General features: G+C 36.7%; 1 protein-coding gene across 12 annotated transcripts in view; it reads left to right on the top strand.

Annotated features, from left to right (window-relative positions):
• Positions 1-18674, top strand: part of BPTF (bromodomain PHD finger transcription factor) — a 159086-nt gene extending 140412 nt beyond the window's left edge. For 7 of the 12 annotated variants that reach the window (XM_041724350.1, XM_041724349.1, XM_041724348.1 and 4 more), the window contains 5 exons: positions 2467-2640; positions 3406-3598; positions 4470-4554; positions 10454-10640; positions 16499-18674. In XM_041724350.1, the coding sequence (XP_041580284.1) occupies positions 2467-2640; positions 3406-3598; positions 4470-4554; positions 10454-10640; positions 16499-16535 (676 nt within the window). In that variant the 3' untranslated portion in view covers positions 16536-18674. Of the gene's footprint in view, positions 1-2466; positions 2641-3405; positions 3599-4469; positions 4555-10453; positions 10641-15698 lie in introns of all 12 variants that reach the window. The other 5 variants (XM_041724347.1, XM_041724354.1, XM_041724351.1 and 2 more) reach the window with 2 other exon arrangements.
• Positions 18675-19463: the final 789 nt, after the last annotated feature.

Genomic DNA, 19463 nt, shown 5'->3' with positions numbered 1-19463 from the left:
TCTGTTCACAACCTTATGATTACATCAAAAACTTAGAGACTGTCTGACTATGAATGGTGCACAAGGTTTCAAATTTGAGTGGTTTTGTTTTTTATTGTTTAATTTTAAGCAGTTCTGTGTTTTTTGTATTGGGATACTGAAATTTAATACTATTTTTGTCAAAGTTCCCACTTTCTTTTTGGGGACAAAAGCCAGAGTGCTCTTTTCAGTCTTCAAGAATGGCACTGAAATGTGTGATAATAAAGCATGGCAGCTGGAGGCTGTTTTTGACTGTTGTGACTTGTATTTGGTGATATATACAAGATTTGAGAAACACTAATCCATTAATGCAGTTTCATTTTTTTATCATTATCATTCAACAAAGTATTAAGCTTTCATTTTGAGCATTTAAATGTAGGCCAGCTTTTTAAAGCCAAGGTTAACTACAGTGTTTTTTGCAGTACCAAAAAGTTTGATTGTGCTAAACACGTATGATTAGAGTTAGCCGTGCTTAATATCTGCCTTCAGTGGATGCCTAAAAAGTTTATAAAATAAAATTGTGATCTCTTCAATGACATTTTAAGTTGCAACATTGAAGCTGCTTTGGCAGTGCTATTTAAAATTATAACCAGGTGCTCGATCAACATTCTTTGTTGCTAGATTTAGCGGTGTGTTGAATTAAACACTTCAGTTTTAGCATCTTCCCTTTTCGTTGTCTTTATTGGAAATGATAGATAATGTGCAGAGTGGGGCCCTGCTAAATGATTTTCCCCTTAGTCTAATACACACGCCTCCCTTTAAGCAAAAGAATATTTAATTATTTATAGAACAAAACAGAACATGATTTACTTGCTTTACAAAAGTATCTGTTTATGGACTTTAAAAAATTAGACTTCTTTGGCTTATTTAAAATATTCAGATCACAGAAATTTATTTCACACACAATATTTTTGTCATACTTAAGCTGCATAAAATGAGGTACACGTGAACATATGTTGCAACTTTTACTGCATTTTACTGCAACTGCCTCATTTTCCTGTGGGTATTTCATATTTTTCATGTTGTTACTGAAATTTCAGTATACCAGGTTCATTCACTCCCTGTCTAGTTAGGATGAATTAGTGTATTTTAGGAGTATTTTGTGATCTCTTGTACCAAACTAGGCTGGTTTGGGAATCTAGTGAGAATGACTACAACTTGAAATTCGAGCCCTGAGCTTATGTCCAGAACACATAGCCCGCCATCTGTTGAAGGCAACATACGGAAACACCTTGAGGGCCCAACCCCACCTGTGGCAGTGAAAATCATGCAGGAATCCAAATTCAAAAGAAAAAAATTAATGGGAATAGGATGAAGTATACAATCATATATTATTCCCTACATTCATATGACAGGTTAGTTTGAGGACTACATCCATTTCTCTAGGTCAGTCTACCAAGAAACACTTTGATAGAACCATGTCAGAAAGGCCAGTCTGATCCTTTGTGATTCACACTAATTCTTGCTATGATTTTTATATGACATTCCTACATAGCTCCTGTCAGCACTTTTATATACACTCTGTGTTTGTCATAGAGACATTTTTTCATCCGTTCTGTCATTTGGGATCTTATATTACAAAAGCCATGAGTGTTAACTAGATGTGATTACCCTCAGTAATTACTGCACTTGTACAGCCCTACCTCGCCAATTACAGTGGAACGTCTTGCTGTTTTTGCTACCAATTCTTATATTGCACTCCACGCTGTGTATCCCCCATTTTGAATTGAAGCAGTTCCTTACCAATTAATTAATCTGGTCACGCTCCACATTGTCACATACATTACATTGAAAAACTGGCCCATGTCATAATCTGTTAAAATTAGATTAAATTCCCATGTTAATTTAGAAAACTTAGAAATTGAATTACTACATCTACCTTTCTTAGATTTCTTCTTCATATCATATTTTGACCATTTATCTTCTACATCTGGCTGACCTGCATGTTCCTTGTAGTGTAACTTTTACTTGGTGTTTGCGCTTTGCTTTGTTTTCAATTTAAACTGTGAGATACATTTTCAAACCTATCTAAGAAATAGCCCTGAATTTGAAATGGCTTCTGTGGCATAGGTTTGACAGATGTAAGTCTTTGATTCTTTGGCTTTGGTTTTTGTGCCTGTTCCAGTTTTATACACATTCATTAAGAGGGAGACATCACCATCAGTGTGTTGTTTATTTTTTCAAATTTCAGTATGTTTTTAAAGATCCATATTTCACTAAACAGTGTATTTGTTGAAATTGATGTGAGTGATTTTATGTTTCCACACTTGATACAGTGTCAGATGCTGTAGTTTGCCAAGGATAGAAAGGTTGGATGCAGGATGTTTAGCTGACTCATTGCAGAAAGTTATCCTGTAAGAAAGCGAATCAGGACAGGGAAGACAGATTTAAGTATCATGCAGCTCAAAATGACAATTACATTGTCATTTTCATTGTGAATACTTTTAGGTTCTATATTGGCTGTGATCTTTGTACTAACTGGTATCATGGAGAATGTGTTGGCATCACAGAAAAGGAGGCTAAGAAAATGGATGTGTACATCTGTAATGATTGTAAACGGGCACAAGAGGGCAGCAGTGAGGAATTGTACTGTATCTGCAGAACACCTTATGATGAGTCACAGTGAGTTCTGATAAGAGCATCATATTTAATAATTTAGGAAGCCAAATTGCTCTGACTGGTTATTTATTTTAAAATAAAAAGCAAGATATTTTTCTGCATATATTATACACTTACATTCCAAATTCCTTTCCAATTTTTTTTCTCTTTTTTCCCTCTTTACCTTCCCTTCAAAATTTATGTTGCTTCATAGTGAATGTTTGAGATGCATTGGGAAAAAAAAATATGGTTTAATGGTAGACTTGATTCTTCAATATGTAACATAGAAATTAATGAGATTAAAATAGCCTGACTTGTTTGGACTTTATCAGTGTTTGAAATGGTGCTTTATTGTAGGTTAGGGGGAAAAAAATCACTAATTCGGTATAAGTTCTGAGACTCTGTTATTAGCTTATAGGATTTTGAACACCTGGTTGGGTGGCCAATACGAGCTTCCCATTTGATACAGTACTAGTTGAAAGATTTTTGGCTTTATTTCGTTTTGAACTCTAAAGACAATTAAATGTTTTGCATTTTTCTTCAGATTAGTTCTCCAATATTCCACAGTGTTCTTAATAAACTTTTAATGCTTGTTCTTAACATCAGAAACACTAAATTAACACATTTGAATGTCAATCTGCAAAAGTATTAAAACGATTGTAATACTAAACTGTTTTATACCCAGAGTTAGAATCTTTTCAGGTGCATGTTTTATCACTTTTTAAAGTAAATTATAAGCAATGTGATCCCATCTGTTTTGAACTCACATTTCCATTTCGGATCTTGCAGATTTTATATTGGCTGTGATCGGTGTCAGAATTGGTACCATGGGCGCTGCGTTGGCATCTTGCAAAGTGAGGCAGAGCTCATTGACGAGTATGTCTGTCCACAGTGCCAGTCAACAGAGGATGCCATGACAGTGCTCACACCGCTAACGGAGAAAGACTATGAGGGTTTAAAAAGGGTGCTTCGTTCTTTACAGGTGAGAAACCTCTCTGTGTGTCGTGTTTGAAGAGGAAGTCAAGCAGCGTGACTTTGGATTCATTTCTAGGGTTTGAACCTTCCAGTCTCAGAGTCTGTGATTATTTCTTGACTCCCGATGAGGCTAGTGAAGTCTCGAGACTCTTGTCCTTCACATGACAGTATCATGAGGTTAACCGTATTCACACAGGAGCTCACTTGTTCCTAAGCTAACCTTTGTATTTAAAATTACTCACTTTTTAAACCTAGATTTAATTTTTAAAGAAAAGTTTACCTCACCACTATAAATTGAACAGTTTGATTAAACTTTAGTGAGGGGACGCCCAGCTGGCTCAGTAAGAAGAGCAGGCAACTCCTGATCTTGGAATTGAGTCCGAGCCTGCATTGGGTGTAGAGATTACTTAAAAATAAAATCTTGAAGAGAAAAAAAAAATTTTTTTTTAAAGAACTGAAAAGAGAACAGTGGTCTCCATATGTGGGTCAAGTTACTTAATTGCATGTCTCTGCCACCTCATTATCATTAGTCAGTAGTGGTAACCATTCCACACTTTGAACTTATTCCACTCCACTTTTATAGGTAGCAGGTTGTCATGTTAGGGATAAGAATACAGATTTCGGACTTCTAAGTAGTGCTTCACTGCCCCAGCGGAGGTCCTCAGACCACTCTTTGAGAATCATTAGTGCAAAGTATGCTCACCTGAGATGATTTATGTCTAGAGCAAAACTCCTCTAAGTATAAAATAATTTCATCTCTCAGGTTTAAAACTGACTTCTGGAGTTAAGGGTTGATTGATACAATAACTCAGTTGGGAAACATAAATGAAATTTGTATTTCTACCTGACAATAATGTTGTTTTCTGCCCCCAATATAGGCCCATAAGATGGCCTGGCCTTTCCTTGAACCAGTGGATCCTAATGATGCACCAGATTATTACGGTGTTATTAAGGAACCTATGGGTAGGTACTTGAGTTGAGTATGGAGTATCTTCAGATCTCAGCAGATATTTGCCATCCATGAGACTGATCTGTTGTAAGGATGTGTTGAGCGAGGCTGGTGGAAGAATAAATTAGTGTGGTAACTTGTAGGATAAATTGAGAGTGTGTATTAACATTTAACTCTGCATTCCCTTGCACTGGGATCAAGTCCTGTGTCAGGTTCTCTGCTCAGCGGGGAGTCTGCTTCTTCCTCTCACTCTGTGTTCTCCCTCTCTCTCAAATAAATAAAAATCTTAAAAAAAAAAAATTTCAAAGCTAAGCATTTTTTAAATGAGAAAGTTTTTTTTTTAAGATTTTTATTTGTTTATTCATGGGAGACACACAAAGAGGCAGAGACATAGGTAGAGGGAGAAGCAGGCTCCCTGTGGGGAGCCCGGTGTAGGATTCGATCCCAGGACCCCAAAATCACAACCTGAGCCAAAGGCAGATGCTCAACCACTGAGCCACCCAGGTGCTCCAAAATGAAGAGAATTTTATAGTGTATTTAGAAGTTGCTAAGAGAGCTACCTGAAAAATTCTCATCACAAGGAAAACAATTTTTTACTATACGTGGTTGGTGATAGATGTTAATTAAACTTCTTGGGTAATCACTTTGCAGTATATACGTATGTCAAATAATTATGTGGTACACCTAAAACTGATGCAATGTTGTATGTCAGTTATATCTCAGTGTTTTTTTTTTTTTAAGATTTATTTTTATTTATTTATGATAGACATAGAGAGAGAGGCAGAGACACAGGCAGAGGGAGAAGCAGGCTCCATGCCAGGAGCCGGATGCGGGACTCGATCCTGGGACTCCAGGATCACACCCTGGGCCAAAGGCAGGCACGAAACCACTGAGCCACCCAGGGATCCCCAATATCTCAGTTTTTAAAAATAAGAATGGTTTGTGTTTGATGGCAACTTCAAAGAGGGGGAAAAACACGAAGGGGAGATAAGTGAGGGCTTAGTTAAAGCTATCTGAAAAATAACCAAGTAGCCATTACCTCTGTTCTGATGTTGAAAGTAGAAGCTAATCCTCCTACATATTTTAGATTTGTATAATCTATTTTGAGAAAGTATGTGGGGATATTTATTTAAATAGATAATTCTACTTCTAAACATAATGGAATTGTAGAAAATCTAGGAAATAAAAAAGTAAGAAAAGATAAAATGTACCTTTATCTTTTCCTCACTGAATCCCATTTTGGTGTGCAGTGTATATGTGTGTCTGTCTGTCTGTGTTAAAATTGAGATCATATGATAATCTGTTTGAGGGGTGCCTGGCTGGCTCAGTCAGGGGAGCATGTGACTCTTGATCTTGGGGTTGGGAGTTCGAGCCCCATGTTGGGTATAGAAACTACCAAAATAAGTAAATTTAAAAATATATTTATATAATCATCTGTTTGACAAACATGTTCCTGTGTCATTAACCTTCAATAACATGACTTTAAGGGCTTTTTATAGTCTGTGAATTGAATATACCTTACTTATTTAACCGAAATTCTTTCTGGTCTTTTTCTTTTCTTCTTTTTTTTATACCACCAAGGTAAACATCCTCTTATGTAGTAGGTATGTACAGGAAGATAATACAGATTTCCAAGACATACTGTTGAAAGAAGAATCAAAGTTACAGAAAAATACCTAGGTTTCAAACAGCAAACAGCTGTGTATTTTCTTAGTATATGTACTGCTGAAGCAAGCACACAGTTCTGTATTTTCTAAGGGAACATAAATATATTTAGAAATGCATAAAAGAGGTCTACAAAGATACAGACTAAATTGAAAATAGTAGTTTCTCTTCAGGGAATGAAGGAGCCAACAAGATGAGGAGCTTTATAAATTTTCTTAAGCAGAAATGGTTATGAATAAACCATGTTTTATAGTATACTTTATAAACCTGTCAGTACCTTTTTCATACCATGTGAAAATATATGGTATAGACCTACATCATTGTAAGCATATGCCATTAAGATAATCACCCCAATTAATGGGTTTTTCACTGTGGAGTTTTTGCTGCTATAAGCAACACTTCTGTGAACATCTTTGTTTATGAATCTGCCTGCACTTGTTTGTTTTCTGAGGAGAAATTCCTAGAATTAGAATTTCTGGGTCAGGGATCCTTGGGTGGCTCAGTGGTTTAGCACCTGCCTTTGGCCCAGGGCATGATCCTAGAGACCCGGGATCGAGTCCCATGTCGGGCTCCCTGCATGGAGTCTGCCTCTCCCTCTCTCTCTTTTTCATAAATAAATAAATAAAATCTTTAAAAAAAATTTCTCTTCCTCTCTCTCTTTTTCATAAATAAATAAATAAAATCTTTAAAAAAATTTCTGGGTCAAAGGATATATATATATATACTTTTTAGCCTTTTGGTTTTTTTTTTTTTCCTTTTAGCTTTTTGATAAATATTTTCAAATTGCACTTCTGCACATTGAACCAGTTTCCAGTAATAGTGTATATATGTATCCTTCCCTCTCTTCTCTTGAAAACACTGTTATCATACTTTTTATTTCAAAATATTATGGTGTACAGATTTTACAGAGGTGTAGAGTGTGAGTATAAAATGTACTACCACTCATACTCTGTCTTGGAGGTAATCATTGAAAATAGGCTGATGTGTTATTTTTATTTTTTGCTAATTTGTATGAAGAAAGTGGTTCTTTGGCTTTGCATGACTTCAGTAACTAGTGATATATGCTTATTGTTTGAATTTTTTGTGAGTTTCCTATTTATGTATTTTACCCATTTTTCTCTTGTGATATTTCATATTGTTGTCAGTGTTCCTTAAGGTCTCTTTATATACCAAGGACCTGGGTGACTCAGTGGGTTGGACATCTGACTCTATTTCAGCTCAGGTCTTAATCTCAGGGTCATAAATTTAGGCCTTGAATTGGGCTCCACACTGGGCATGGAGCCTACTTTAAAATAAAACAAAGTTTTATACTGATTTGGGGGGGGGGGGGCATGTGATTTTTTCTTTTTAATTTTAGAGAGGGAGAAAGAGTGTGCAAGCAGGGGGGATGAGCAGAGGGAAGGGTACAAGCAGACTCTGCTGAGTGCAGAGCCTAATGCAGGGTTCAGTTCCACAACCCTGAAATCATGACCTGAGCTGAAATCGAGAGTCAGACACAACCTACTGAGCCATCCAGGCTCCCTGGCATAAGATCTTTTTAAATGTTTTTGGATTTAAATCTGTTTATCATTATAAATTCTGCCTGTGGAATCATATTTCAGTCCTTTGTCCTTCCCCAGATTTATAAATATTCACTTATACGTTCTCCTAGGGGTTTAAAAAAAAATGTTTATTTGAAAAAGAAAGAGAACAAGTACACAAGAAGGAGATACAGGGAGAGGGAGAGGGCATCTCAAGCAGACTCCACCCTGAGTGCTGAGCCTGATGTGGGGCTCTGCCCTGCAATCCTGAGATCACAACTGTGCCATTCAGGTGCCTCCCTAGTACTTTCTTTCTAAGGGATATCTAATTAAGTTGGAATCACAAAATATGGGATCCCTGGGTAGCTCAGTGGTTTAGTGCCTACCTGCTGCCCAGGGCGTGATCCTGGAGTCCTGGGACCGAGTCCCACGTCGGGCTCCCTGCGTGGAGCCTGCTTCTCCCTCTGCCTGCGTCTCTGCCTCTCTCTCACTGTGCCTCTCATGAGTAAATAAAATCTTTAAAAAAATTAAAAAGGAATCACGAATTGTTCGTGTACATTATTAAAATTATCTAGGCAGTAGGTACCCAGAACTTAAGTGCAAAAACGATGTGCTGTGTTAAGTGTTTACTCTTTCCTGTATAGCTCACTGGACCTACACACAGCAGATGTGTGCAAGTCTTGCTTGAAGTTTCATCAAGCATGTTGGCTTAAGTTTTTCCCGTTATTTACATAAACTGGAACCATCAAAAATGCGTGTGTACATGTGTCAAGATATATATAACATGGGTGCCTGGGTGGCTCAGTTGGTTTATCATCTGATTCTTGATTTCAGCTCAGGTCATGATCTCAGAGTTGTAAGATGGAGCCCCATGTCAGGCTACATGCTCAGCATTTCTCTGCTTCTTTCTCCTGCTTCTTGCTCCTCCCCCTGCTGGCACTCTCTCACTCTCTTTCCTTCTCTCAAATAAATAAGTAAATCTTTAATATAAATATACATATATATTATTTAATATCCACGATTCAGTGTTTAATTACACTCACAATGTTGTATCTTTTAGTACTTTTTATGGTTTTCATTGCTGTCCTTAAGTTTCATTTATTTATTTATTTATTTATTTATTTATTTTTTCTTAAGTTTTAATTTACCCAGAATTTGTTTGGCATTAGTGTGAGGTAGAATTTTTTTCTTCAGGTATGTGGGCAATTGCTTCAACCCAATTTATTAATGAATTTTTTTTTCTGCGTATTAGAAAAGACATCTTCAACTTATATAAAATTCTTATACTGAACACAGTTAAGTCTGTGTCCTATTTTGAGTATAGTTCTGTTACGGTTTGTGTCATCCTGCACAGTGCCATACTTTTCCATTATCACAGCTTTATAATATTTAATGTCTGATAGATTAAACTCTCTCCTATTACTTCTATTTTTAATTGTTTCTTAGAGGGGCCCCTGGGTGGCTCAGTTGGTGAAGCATCTAGCTGCCTTTGGCTCAGGTCATGATCCCAGGGTCCTGGGATCAAGCCTCACGTTGCTCTTCCTGCTTCTCCCTCTTCCTCTGCCTCCTGCTCCCCCTACTTGAGCTCTCTTTCTACCAAATAAATAGATAAAATAAGGGAAAAAAAATAAATGCTGCTTAAGATATTCTTGGACTTGAAAATCATTTTCTCAGGGTGCCTGGGTGGCGCAGTCAGGTAAAGTGGCCAACTCTTGATTCGGCTCAGGTCATGATATCAAGGTCCTGGGATCAAGCCCTGTGTCGAGCTCCACTCTCAGTGGGGCGTCTGCTTGAGGATTCTCTCTCCTTCTGTCTCTCCCACTTGTATACTCTCTCTCTCTCTCTCTCTAAAATAAGTAAATAAATCTTTTTAAAAAATAATTTTCTCAAATTCTAAAATAATCATTGAGATTTTGTTTGGAATTGTGCTATTAGTCTGTCAATCCTACATCACCAGCTTTTTACTCTCCCAGGTTTTTATGTGAAATTGTATATGAATTTTCCTTTAAACGCAGCTTACTCCGAGGACTTAATGTTATTTCAGGTCGATTTAGCTCAGTGTATTCCAAAGCACTTACCTATTTACCACCTGAATTATTGGTCATTTCTGCATACTGCCTGTACTATTAACATACCAATATTTTTATTCATATCAGCCAGTATTGTCCCTTTTAGTAGACACTTTATGTCCTTGCCACCGTTAAGTTTTAAGTCAGTATTACTTGTGTCCAATATAAGGTAACAATAAAAATTAATAAAGGAAACAAAATGATGTTATTAAAGTCTAATACAGGTATCACAAAACCACAAAGATTATTTTGTTCATAATTTTGGATTCTCTCCTCTTTGTACATGTAATATAAATCCATAATTGTTTGCATGTAAAAATGTATTGTACTTAGATGTATATTGATGGTGTTGATGTAGCTTCTTTTATTTCAACCCAACTGAATAAAGAGCTATTCTCTGTAGTTAACTGAAAATAAAAGTGCCTTCATAACACTAGCCAAGATTTATATTTTAGACTCCTCCAATCAAAACCAGAATTGGAGAAGTGCTCCCATTTTCTTCATGAATTGCTTTATAAATAGTCTCCAGTGGTCAATCAGCTTGGTTCAAGGACTGTTTGAGCAGGAAATATATTTTCTTATTAATCAGGACTGTGATCAATATTCACATTGGAGCTGCCTTAAAACTTTGAAAATGTTTTACATTTTGTGTTTTTAAGACCTTGCCACCATGGAAGAAAGAGTACAAAGACGATATTATGAAAAGCTGACGGAATTTGTGGCAGATATGACCAAAATTTTTGATAACTGTCGTTACTACAATCCGAGTGACTCGCCTTTTTACCAGTGTGCAGAAGTTCTTGAGTCCTTCTTTGTACAGAAATTGAAAGGATTCAAGGCTAGCAGGTGAGCAAAAATGTGTTCAGTGTTCTAAATTAATCTAGCTCCTTAAACTCTTTATACTGTTTTGTCTAGGGAATCAGCCAGTGCTGTTTATGGCCAGTTTGATCCTTGGAATCAAGAATCTTTTAAAAAAAAATCAAGACTCTAGCATTATGATATTCCACCAAGGGCAAGAAGACAGACTCAGTAATGAAAAAATGTTGAGTTTGTGATCTGCTTAAAATTAAAGTTATTTTTTAAAATAAGAAAGCACTTACCAGATGCTTACAGAAGGTAAGATGCTATCTTAAATGCCATGGCTAGGGGGCCTGGCTGGCTCAGTCGACTCTTGATCTCAGGGTCATGAGTTTCAGCCCCATGTTGGGAATAGTTTACTTAATTTAAAAAAAAAAAAAAAAATATATATATATATATATATAATACATAAATACATATTTTATATTATTTATATATATTTTATATATTATATATACATATATTTTTTCTTTAAAATGTATATATAAATAAATAATGTAAAATATGTATATATGTATATAAAATATATATATATATATATTTTAAATGTATGTGCCATGGGGCACATACAAAAGTAGTAGTAAGACCGAACTCTTGCCTGTTGAGGTTACAAAAGCAAGAAAAAAATGACTGTTTGATAGGGTAGAGTTAGAGGAAGACCAGGAGGAGAGATTTAAGTACCTTTCCTTAATTTGTTTGCTAGATCTTTGAAATCATAAAATGTTTTATTTTTCTGCATATTTTTCCTGTGGGCAGAACTAGGCTTTAAATCCACAGACCTTTCTGTTGAACCTCCAGTAACATAGAAGCATTGAGCAACTTGACATGATATTCCGATGTAGCACCTTCTGCCTTTGTGTCTGTACTTCAGTCCCCACTTCCCAAGCCCATGACTTTCTTCCTTCCAACAGAAGCCTGTTCTCCTTTCCAACTGCCACCACTTTGTACCTCTGAGATTCACTACTCACCATCCCCCCCATTCACCAACTTGCATGCTTGATCCTCTCTAGATATTCAGATTGGGTTGGTCTTGGCTGGTTCAGGATCTGGGCACCTCTATTATCTAGTGAACTCTGCTTATTAAAACATAAGAATCAGTGCTCTGTTTATTTTCCTCTGAGGATAGTCCATGGGGTGTTGTCTCTCTCCTTGTCCTGCAACAAGGTAGATCAAGAATTACGTTTTAGAATCACTTTACATAAACTAATGGTGAGGGTCAAGCCCAGGAATCAAAAAGTATAGGCAAGGAAGAAAGGAAACCAGGTGGGTAGGCAAACTCTAGACCAAGAATGAGAGAGTTTACAGAATCTCTGAAACCGTCCCATTTGTATCATCTCCTTTCTGTTAACCCATTAGCTGTAAAACCTAAAATGAAAAAAGATTTACTCAGTATGATGAAGTTCCTAGTAAAATAATAATAAAGGGATAAAAAGAAATAAACTCAGAATATGAAAAGAATACAGTGAAAGTTAGCTGATGAAATTTTAACAGATTCTAGAATACAGAAAGCAGATAAAAGAAGATTGGCTGACAGAGCAGGGACACCACTGCCCAGACACCTCCTACAGTGCTCTTTAGAAGAGATAACAGGTTGCTGACCAGTAGAACCACTGAGAGCCTCCAACATATAATAGAAGGCGAGAGAGGAGTTAACTGAAGATCTGTATATGGGCTAGTCACCCTTCCTAACCTGAGTACGGACCTGTGTCGAAAGCCCAAAGAACTCAGAGGTCTGGTCTAGAAGGTTCTTCCCTTAAGAAATGGAATAAACTGTCTATAGAGAACTAGAGTAGACAAAAGAGACTTGGACCCAGAATAAAGACCCCTGGTTTCTAAGAGTTGGTTGCATCCACAGTCCTGTCACCTTTAAGTTGTGGCTCTCCATGGGGATAATTTGCACATACACCCCGCCACGGGCTATTTAGCAATGCCTGGAGACATTTGGCTGTCATACTTAAGAGGTAGCAAGTAGTGCTGGCATCTAAGAGTTAGAGTCAGAGATGCTGCTAATCATCCTCAATGCACAAGACAGCCCCCCCCCCATCAACAAAGAATTATCCGGCCCCAAAATGTCAATAGTATTGAGATTGAGGAACCCTGATCTAAGGCAACACTGGCCAGTCAGCCCTACACACATACATTGGGCTCTGCGGGCACCTGTCAAGTCCTTTAACTTACTCTTAAGTTTGAACAGACAGCCAGGGATAGCCAGATATGTAAGAAAAGCTTGGCAGTGTAAAAGAGAAAAGTCAAGGTATAGCAGAATAAATTCCAGAGAAAACAAAAGAGAATTTGTAAAAAAACAAAGCAAGCCTCGGATGTGGGTGGCATCCTACCAGAGGCCACAGGGCTCCCTCTCCTGGCCATCTCTCTCCTTAGGGCCCTGCTTGTGCCAAGTTGATGGGGGTTATTTTTTTTCCCCATAAAGGGCCTGTAGGCCTCCCATGCTGCTGAGACCCCAGGGCAAGAAGGGAAAAAAAGGTTTTCCAAAAAAATGCATCTAAATCATGTCCCAAGAGAAATTTTAGAAGATAATTGAATCTAGGGGTGCCTGGCTGGCTCCATTGGTAGAGCGTGCAATTCTTGGTCTTGGGGTTGAGCCCCACATTGAGGGTAGAGTTTACTTAAAAAAAATCTTGAATCTACAAAATGGTGAACTGGATATTAGGAATAAAGAATGATCATGATCAGGAAGGGGCGCCTGGGTGGCTCACTCAGGTGGTTAAGTGTCTGCTTTTAGCTCACAAGTCCCTCTCTGCTGAGCAGAGAGTCTGTTTCTCCTTTCCCCCTCTGCCCACTTGTGCTCACTCTCTCCTAAGTAAATAAAATCTTTCAACAACAACAACAAAACCAGGAAGAGTGGCTAGAAAAAAAATCTAAACTTACTATAAGCAGTGAAAGTTAAAATCAAGGACTTTCTCAGTGTAAAGGACAAGAAGACAAGTAGAAAAAAAAATATGAGAGGAAAAAATGTACTACAGCATATCCAGTATTCACTTAATGGAAATTCCAGAAAGGAAGAATAGAGAAGACTGAGGAGAGGAAATTATCAAAAGACTAATGTGAGAAAATCTCCCTGAGCTGGTGAGAGGCAGAAGACTTGAAATCCAGGGAAAACAAATTCATTCATTCAGCAAATTGAGACCTTGCTGTATGTCTTATATATTGAATCCTTGTGGAGCTTACATTCTTATGGAATAAGGGGATGGAGTGGGGTATGAAATGATGAGGACAGTTTATAAACATAATAAGTCAGCTGGACAAATGGGGAAAAAAAAGGCCATTCCGCATATACATCACTGTAAAAACCCCAGATGCCAAGGATAAAAGAAGCTCTTCTCAGAATTTCTAAAGAAATGTGCAACAACTTTTAAAGTAACAAGAATTAGACTGGTATCAGACTTTTCTCTAACAATATGGAATGCTGGAGGGCTTTGGAAGAATGAATCTAAAAGTTTGAGGTGGGATCCCTGGGTGGCTCAGCGGTTAAGTGTCTGCCTTCAGTCCAGGGCATGATCCTGTAGTCCCGGGATCAAGTCCTGCATCGGGCTCCCTACATGGAGCCTGCTTCTCCCTCTGCCTGTGTCTCTGCCTCTCTGTGTCTCTCATGAATAAATCAATAAAATCTTTAAATAAAAGTTTGAGGAAATAATTTCAGCCTAAAATTCTGTGTCCAACCAAACAATCAAATGCAGGAGCAGAAAAATACATCTTCAGTCATGGAAGGACTCATAAAGGGGCTCCTTCCCATGCAGCCTTTCTTAGCAAGTTATTTTAAGATGTGCACTAACAAAATAAAGAAGCAAATAAGAAAACAAAAGATCTTGGGTCCAAGAAACAAGAGGTTCAAGAAAACAATATGAATTACTGTGACCCAGGATGACAATTGCAAGGCAGGCCAGTGCAGCAAGCAGTCCAAACAGGAGCAGGAGAATGGAACACTCCCAGAAGGAAGGTGTCTGGGGGGAGAAATGATTCTTACATTAGATAATTAGCTTAAGAATGTTAGTGAGGAAAAAATGAAAGGCAATTCAAGATTCCATGAAAAACATAAAATTGTATAGGAATGCTAAGAATGCCCTCTCAGCAAAGGAGCAGGTGCCACAAGGAGAAAAGATATTTACACAGTCCTCATAATGTAAACAATACATTGATTTTCAACTTTTAGAATCAACCTATAGACAAAGCACAAAAAGATTTAATTTAAAATTAGAAGTAAAACTTAGATTCAAGAAGAGAAGCAGGAAAATGGTTATGTGAGCTTTGTTCTCATTTGCCGTAACAAGATTTAAGTAATATAAAGTTGATAAAACAAGAAATAATATAAGAAATCTACCTACCCAAGAACTGAAGTTCAAAGTAATTGATCCTAGGGAGCCTGGACTTCAGGTTGAGTAAAGTTTCAGGCAGAGGACCACAACTTACTTTAAATCTCTCCCTGTTTTCTGTTTATACCTCAGGCAATTCTTCTTCCTCCAGTTAAATTTCTGAAATGGGTTTTTTAAATTGGAAAGGCTTTAGTCTTTGGTGGAAGCCGGGGGGCTTGAATCCCACCCTGCTACCAGGCTTGCAGGCAGAACCCAGAGTGGGGATGAGAGCAGCTGCCCAAGGAGAGGAAAGCAGTCCTGTGGCCAAAGGAATCGGGGAAAGGAGAGGAGGCCCAGGGGCAGGGTCTGCACAGTACAGGGGCCACTGAGGAGAGCCTGTCACCTAGATAGTTTTTGTAGCTTTTTATTTTTTTTTAATTTACATAATTTTCATTAAGAAACGTATGAGCAAATTGAAAAGTTTGCTCAATTCTATGATATGAAATAAAATGTGAGGAGATTTTAGGGAAGTTTTGTTGATTTCCAGGTTTAAGGCAGAATGAAACCTTAAGCAGCCATTCATTGAAATTTGATTGATTTATGGGTTTCCAGTATTTCCATTGCCATATTTTCCCCATTTTTAATTTATGGTCTCCAGCATTGTTTACACATTATTTTCATTACTGTACTTTGTTATAATTCATCATTTATACCATCCATGTTCTTTCTTTTCTTACAGATTCTGATATCTTTAGTCTGAATTTTTAACTGGAATCAGAACTGGATGTTGGGGTCACTCTTTCTTTTATTGCACCACGTGATTACCTAATTCAAAATTGCCCCCCAAAAGTTCATATTAGTAATATAATTTTTTAATGTTGAAAATATATGTATAGTAGTAAACCGTTTATTCTAGCAGCCATGTTGAACAATGTATTTAAGAATTGTAAACTCTTGGAATACTGTATTTATATACACTATTGCAATAGACCATACTTTGACATAGCTCTGGTAACTGTACAGTAATTTGGTTTTACTAACAAAAGTTGTGAATAAAACTGTGAAACTAGAAAGGAGACTTTCTGGGCTTTAATAGAAAAATGTGATTTTAATACTGCTATTTCTTTTTTTAATATAATTTTTTCTTCATATTCCCCAAATCAATGTAAATAAGCATGCACACACACATACACACACGCGTGCGCACACACCTTTACCACAATGGTAATGCTTCTGTAAATGTTTCTATCTGTCCCTCTGGCTAAAAGTGTGTAATCTTTATTAGATGAAAAAAATATATATATATATATATTTTTTAATAATGGCCTTTTCCAGTGAACTATCATGTTTCAGTGTACAGTGAAAATTTCTATTTTAGTTTAAAAATTTCTTACTTGCTCTCATACATTTGCTTGCCAAGGGTGAATGAAAGAACATGGCTGCTTCCCCCAGACAGACCGACCTTGGCATCCGCATAAAGCATCATTGTTTTCAAAAATGAAGGGTGCTTAATTGTTCCCTTTTTTCTGTATTCTGTAGGTCTCATAACAACAAACTGCAGTCTACAGCTTCTTAAAGTTCAGCGTGTTAACCTAACATAAAACACGGCAAGAATCTGGTTGTCTGAACTATTTTAAATTAAGGAGCCAGATGTTTTTAGTCAGGTTATCCTGACAAGACTTGACCTAAACTTCGTTTTTATTGGTCATAACAGTCCAATTATATTCTTGGCCAATTTTGTCCAACGGACAAGGGAAAAGCAAAGTCAACGACACCATTATCTTGTCAAGATCAAATGGTTTTACTATTGTGGCAGAAGCGGGAAAACTTTGTTTATTGAAAAAAAAAAGAAAAAAGAAAGCAAGAAAAAAAGATAATATGGGGTCAAGTGTAACTCCATGGAAATGCCACGTCTGCTCTTCAGTGAAGAAGCTGGTTTAGAGTCTCACAGAAAACTTTTGACTGTATTTATTTATTGTTGCAAAAAAGACGCTTTTTTATTGCTGCCCTCATTTGTCAGCTAATTATTTTTTCTTATAAAATCCAGCCCCGGTTACACGTAATCCATTCTGTATCTTATCATGATTCCTGTAGGTAAAAGTACAAGACGACCTCTAGATGTCTTTTCTTTCTATGAAAGGAGCTGCTATGTACACATGTGCACACACACACATACACACACACACACAACTGGGAATCAACAATGAGTTTATTGTTCATGGTAGATAAAAATTAAGCTTGCATAAAGGTTGGGCTAAGTGGTCCCGGACTACAGACTCTGTTGCCTTGAATATAACAGTACAATTTGTCATTTACTCTGCACCAGGCTAAACTGAGTAAAAAATCTATTTGAAGGTATCTTGTTTGTAAACATTTGTCAGATTCTAATTTTTTTCTTTTTGTATTAAAATTCAACTATGGATGTATATGAAACAAAATAAATGGAGATCATTTTTCTCCCACAGATGGTGTCTTTGAATGTGCGCTAATGATTATCTGTAAGCCTCTGAGGGGACAGGGGAGGGCTGTAAGGTAAAGAAAAGGCTGAAGAATCTAACCATACCTGGGTTTCACCTGAGTTTCTCCAGGACAGTAAGGGCCCTTCACTTTACAATTCCCAGCCCACTGTCATCACATCAGAGAAGACTCTTCAGGGGTGCTAATCCTGTTGCATCAATTGATCGTACTAATAAAAACAGTAATGTGGCAAAATACACATTGCCTTCATCTGTCCATTATACCAGGCAAATTATCAGTTACAGACAGCTACTTATATTTTATGAAGGGCATTTTTTAAGTTACTTCATCCATTTTGTATTTTTTTGTTGGTTAAGTTGTTTGGGGTTTTTTTTTCCCCCCACATGAGAAAAAATGGCGTGAGCAGTAGGAGAAAAATGGAAACAACAGAGGAAGGTGTATTTTGCATGTTTTTCCTTTAGGTGTTCTAACCTTACACATTGTATTGACTGCATTGTAATAATAGCTTCTGTAAGATCTGCCATAGTTGGTTTATGCAGCTTTGCAAAAGTTTTACTAGATTTTGCACTAATTCATATTAGCTTTGTCCTACCAATTTCTGGAGTTTGTCAAATCATGTTTTTTTTTTTTAAAGTTTCCTTCTGTTTAGTATCACCCTGCTATGCAAAACCTTCCCCAGACCTTAGTTTCTTGAAAGAAAGATGTTGCTCCAATTCCCAGTTCTTCCTTATCACAGACTCAGGTGTGCAGGTTATTCTGGGTTAATTTTATCTCATGAAGCCCATTACTTTTTGTACATAAAACGTCACTTATAAACCTCTGCTTACAAACTTAAAGAGACTAACTGCTCAATGTGAGAACATGAAGACAAAGTTTTTGCTTAAAATACTAACATGGAAGTAGTCAAATGCAGGTTATTTTGTCCTTTTACTTTTAAAAAATGTTACCTATTGTATGCACTGTGCTGATGCAAGAATCCTACATTTTAATGAATTATAAAATCATTCTGCATCTCGTCACATCACAGTATTTCTGTACTATTTATTCATATATATAGAGAGAGATATAGATATATATGGGCTTAATCATTTACAACTTGTTGCGGCAAGAACTTTCCTACCTGTAGGCAATAGATTGCTATGTTTTTAAAAGATTGTGGCAAATTCTAAACAGCAATTCTTTTTGTACGTAATAGGACATTTCATCCTAGAAAAATAAAGTAATGTTTTTGACATTGGATCTGGTGCAGTTTCTAATGAAACAGTGGTTTGGTTGGTTAATATATTTTCTGTAGCCGTTGGCATTGCTGAATTGTACCAAAAAGGTAAATTTTATGGGAATCCTCAGATTAGGAAAATATTAATTTCATATGTATATTTAATAGTATAAAGCCTTTTGCAATTTCTATCACCAAATAGACATTTTATAGTTTTATCAACTACAGAGATTTAGTCTTTCAGAAGTAATTTTTGAAAAACATACATTCTTATAACACATAATGAGCTTCAAAGCTGCTTTTCTAGGAGTATTCTTTGACAACCTCCTGCTATTCAGTAAGATACACATATTGACAGCAATTTTCCTTTGAATAATCCAAGTAGTAGAATGCACATTTGTGATATGCAGTTAGGATTTTTCTACCCAGACTTTGGGCTTGTAAATACATGTAATTTGCATCAGTAGATTTCCTTGACTAAAAGTATTATCGGTGCTTGTTATGTTCCATCTGCCAAGTTCACAATCCTTGAAAACTTTTCATAATAACTATTTTCATAATACTGGGAAAGCTTTTTTCTCCCAGTCTCCAGAGTCTGGAGGATTTGTATTTTAGTTAATGTCCTGCAGTAGGTTAAAAAAAAAATTGTGAACTTTCAGAGATCTTTTCTAAAGTAAAACAACTGTCTTTATATTTCAGATGACCTGGAGTGTTATTTAGAGACCCTGACATTTGCTATTTGTAATCTACCTTCCCAGAATCTGCAAATTGAGGTTCTTTCCCTATTTGTATTCATCTGTTTTTTTTTTT

This window comes from Vulpes lagopus, chromosome 12 (assembly GCF_018345385.1).
Source record: "Vulpes lagopus strain Blue_001 chromosome 12, ASM1834538v1, whole genome shotgun sequence".
Classification (NCBI taxonomy): Eukaryota; Metazoa; Chordata; class Mammalia; order Carnivora; family Canidae; genus Vulpes; species Vulpes lagopus.
The sequence above is the reverse complement of the archived record's forward strand: the minus strand, read 5'-3'. Positions and strand labels throughout refer to the sequence as shown.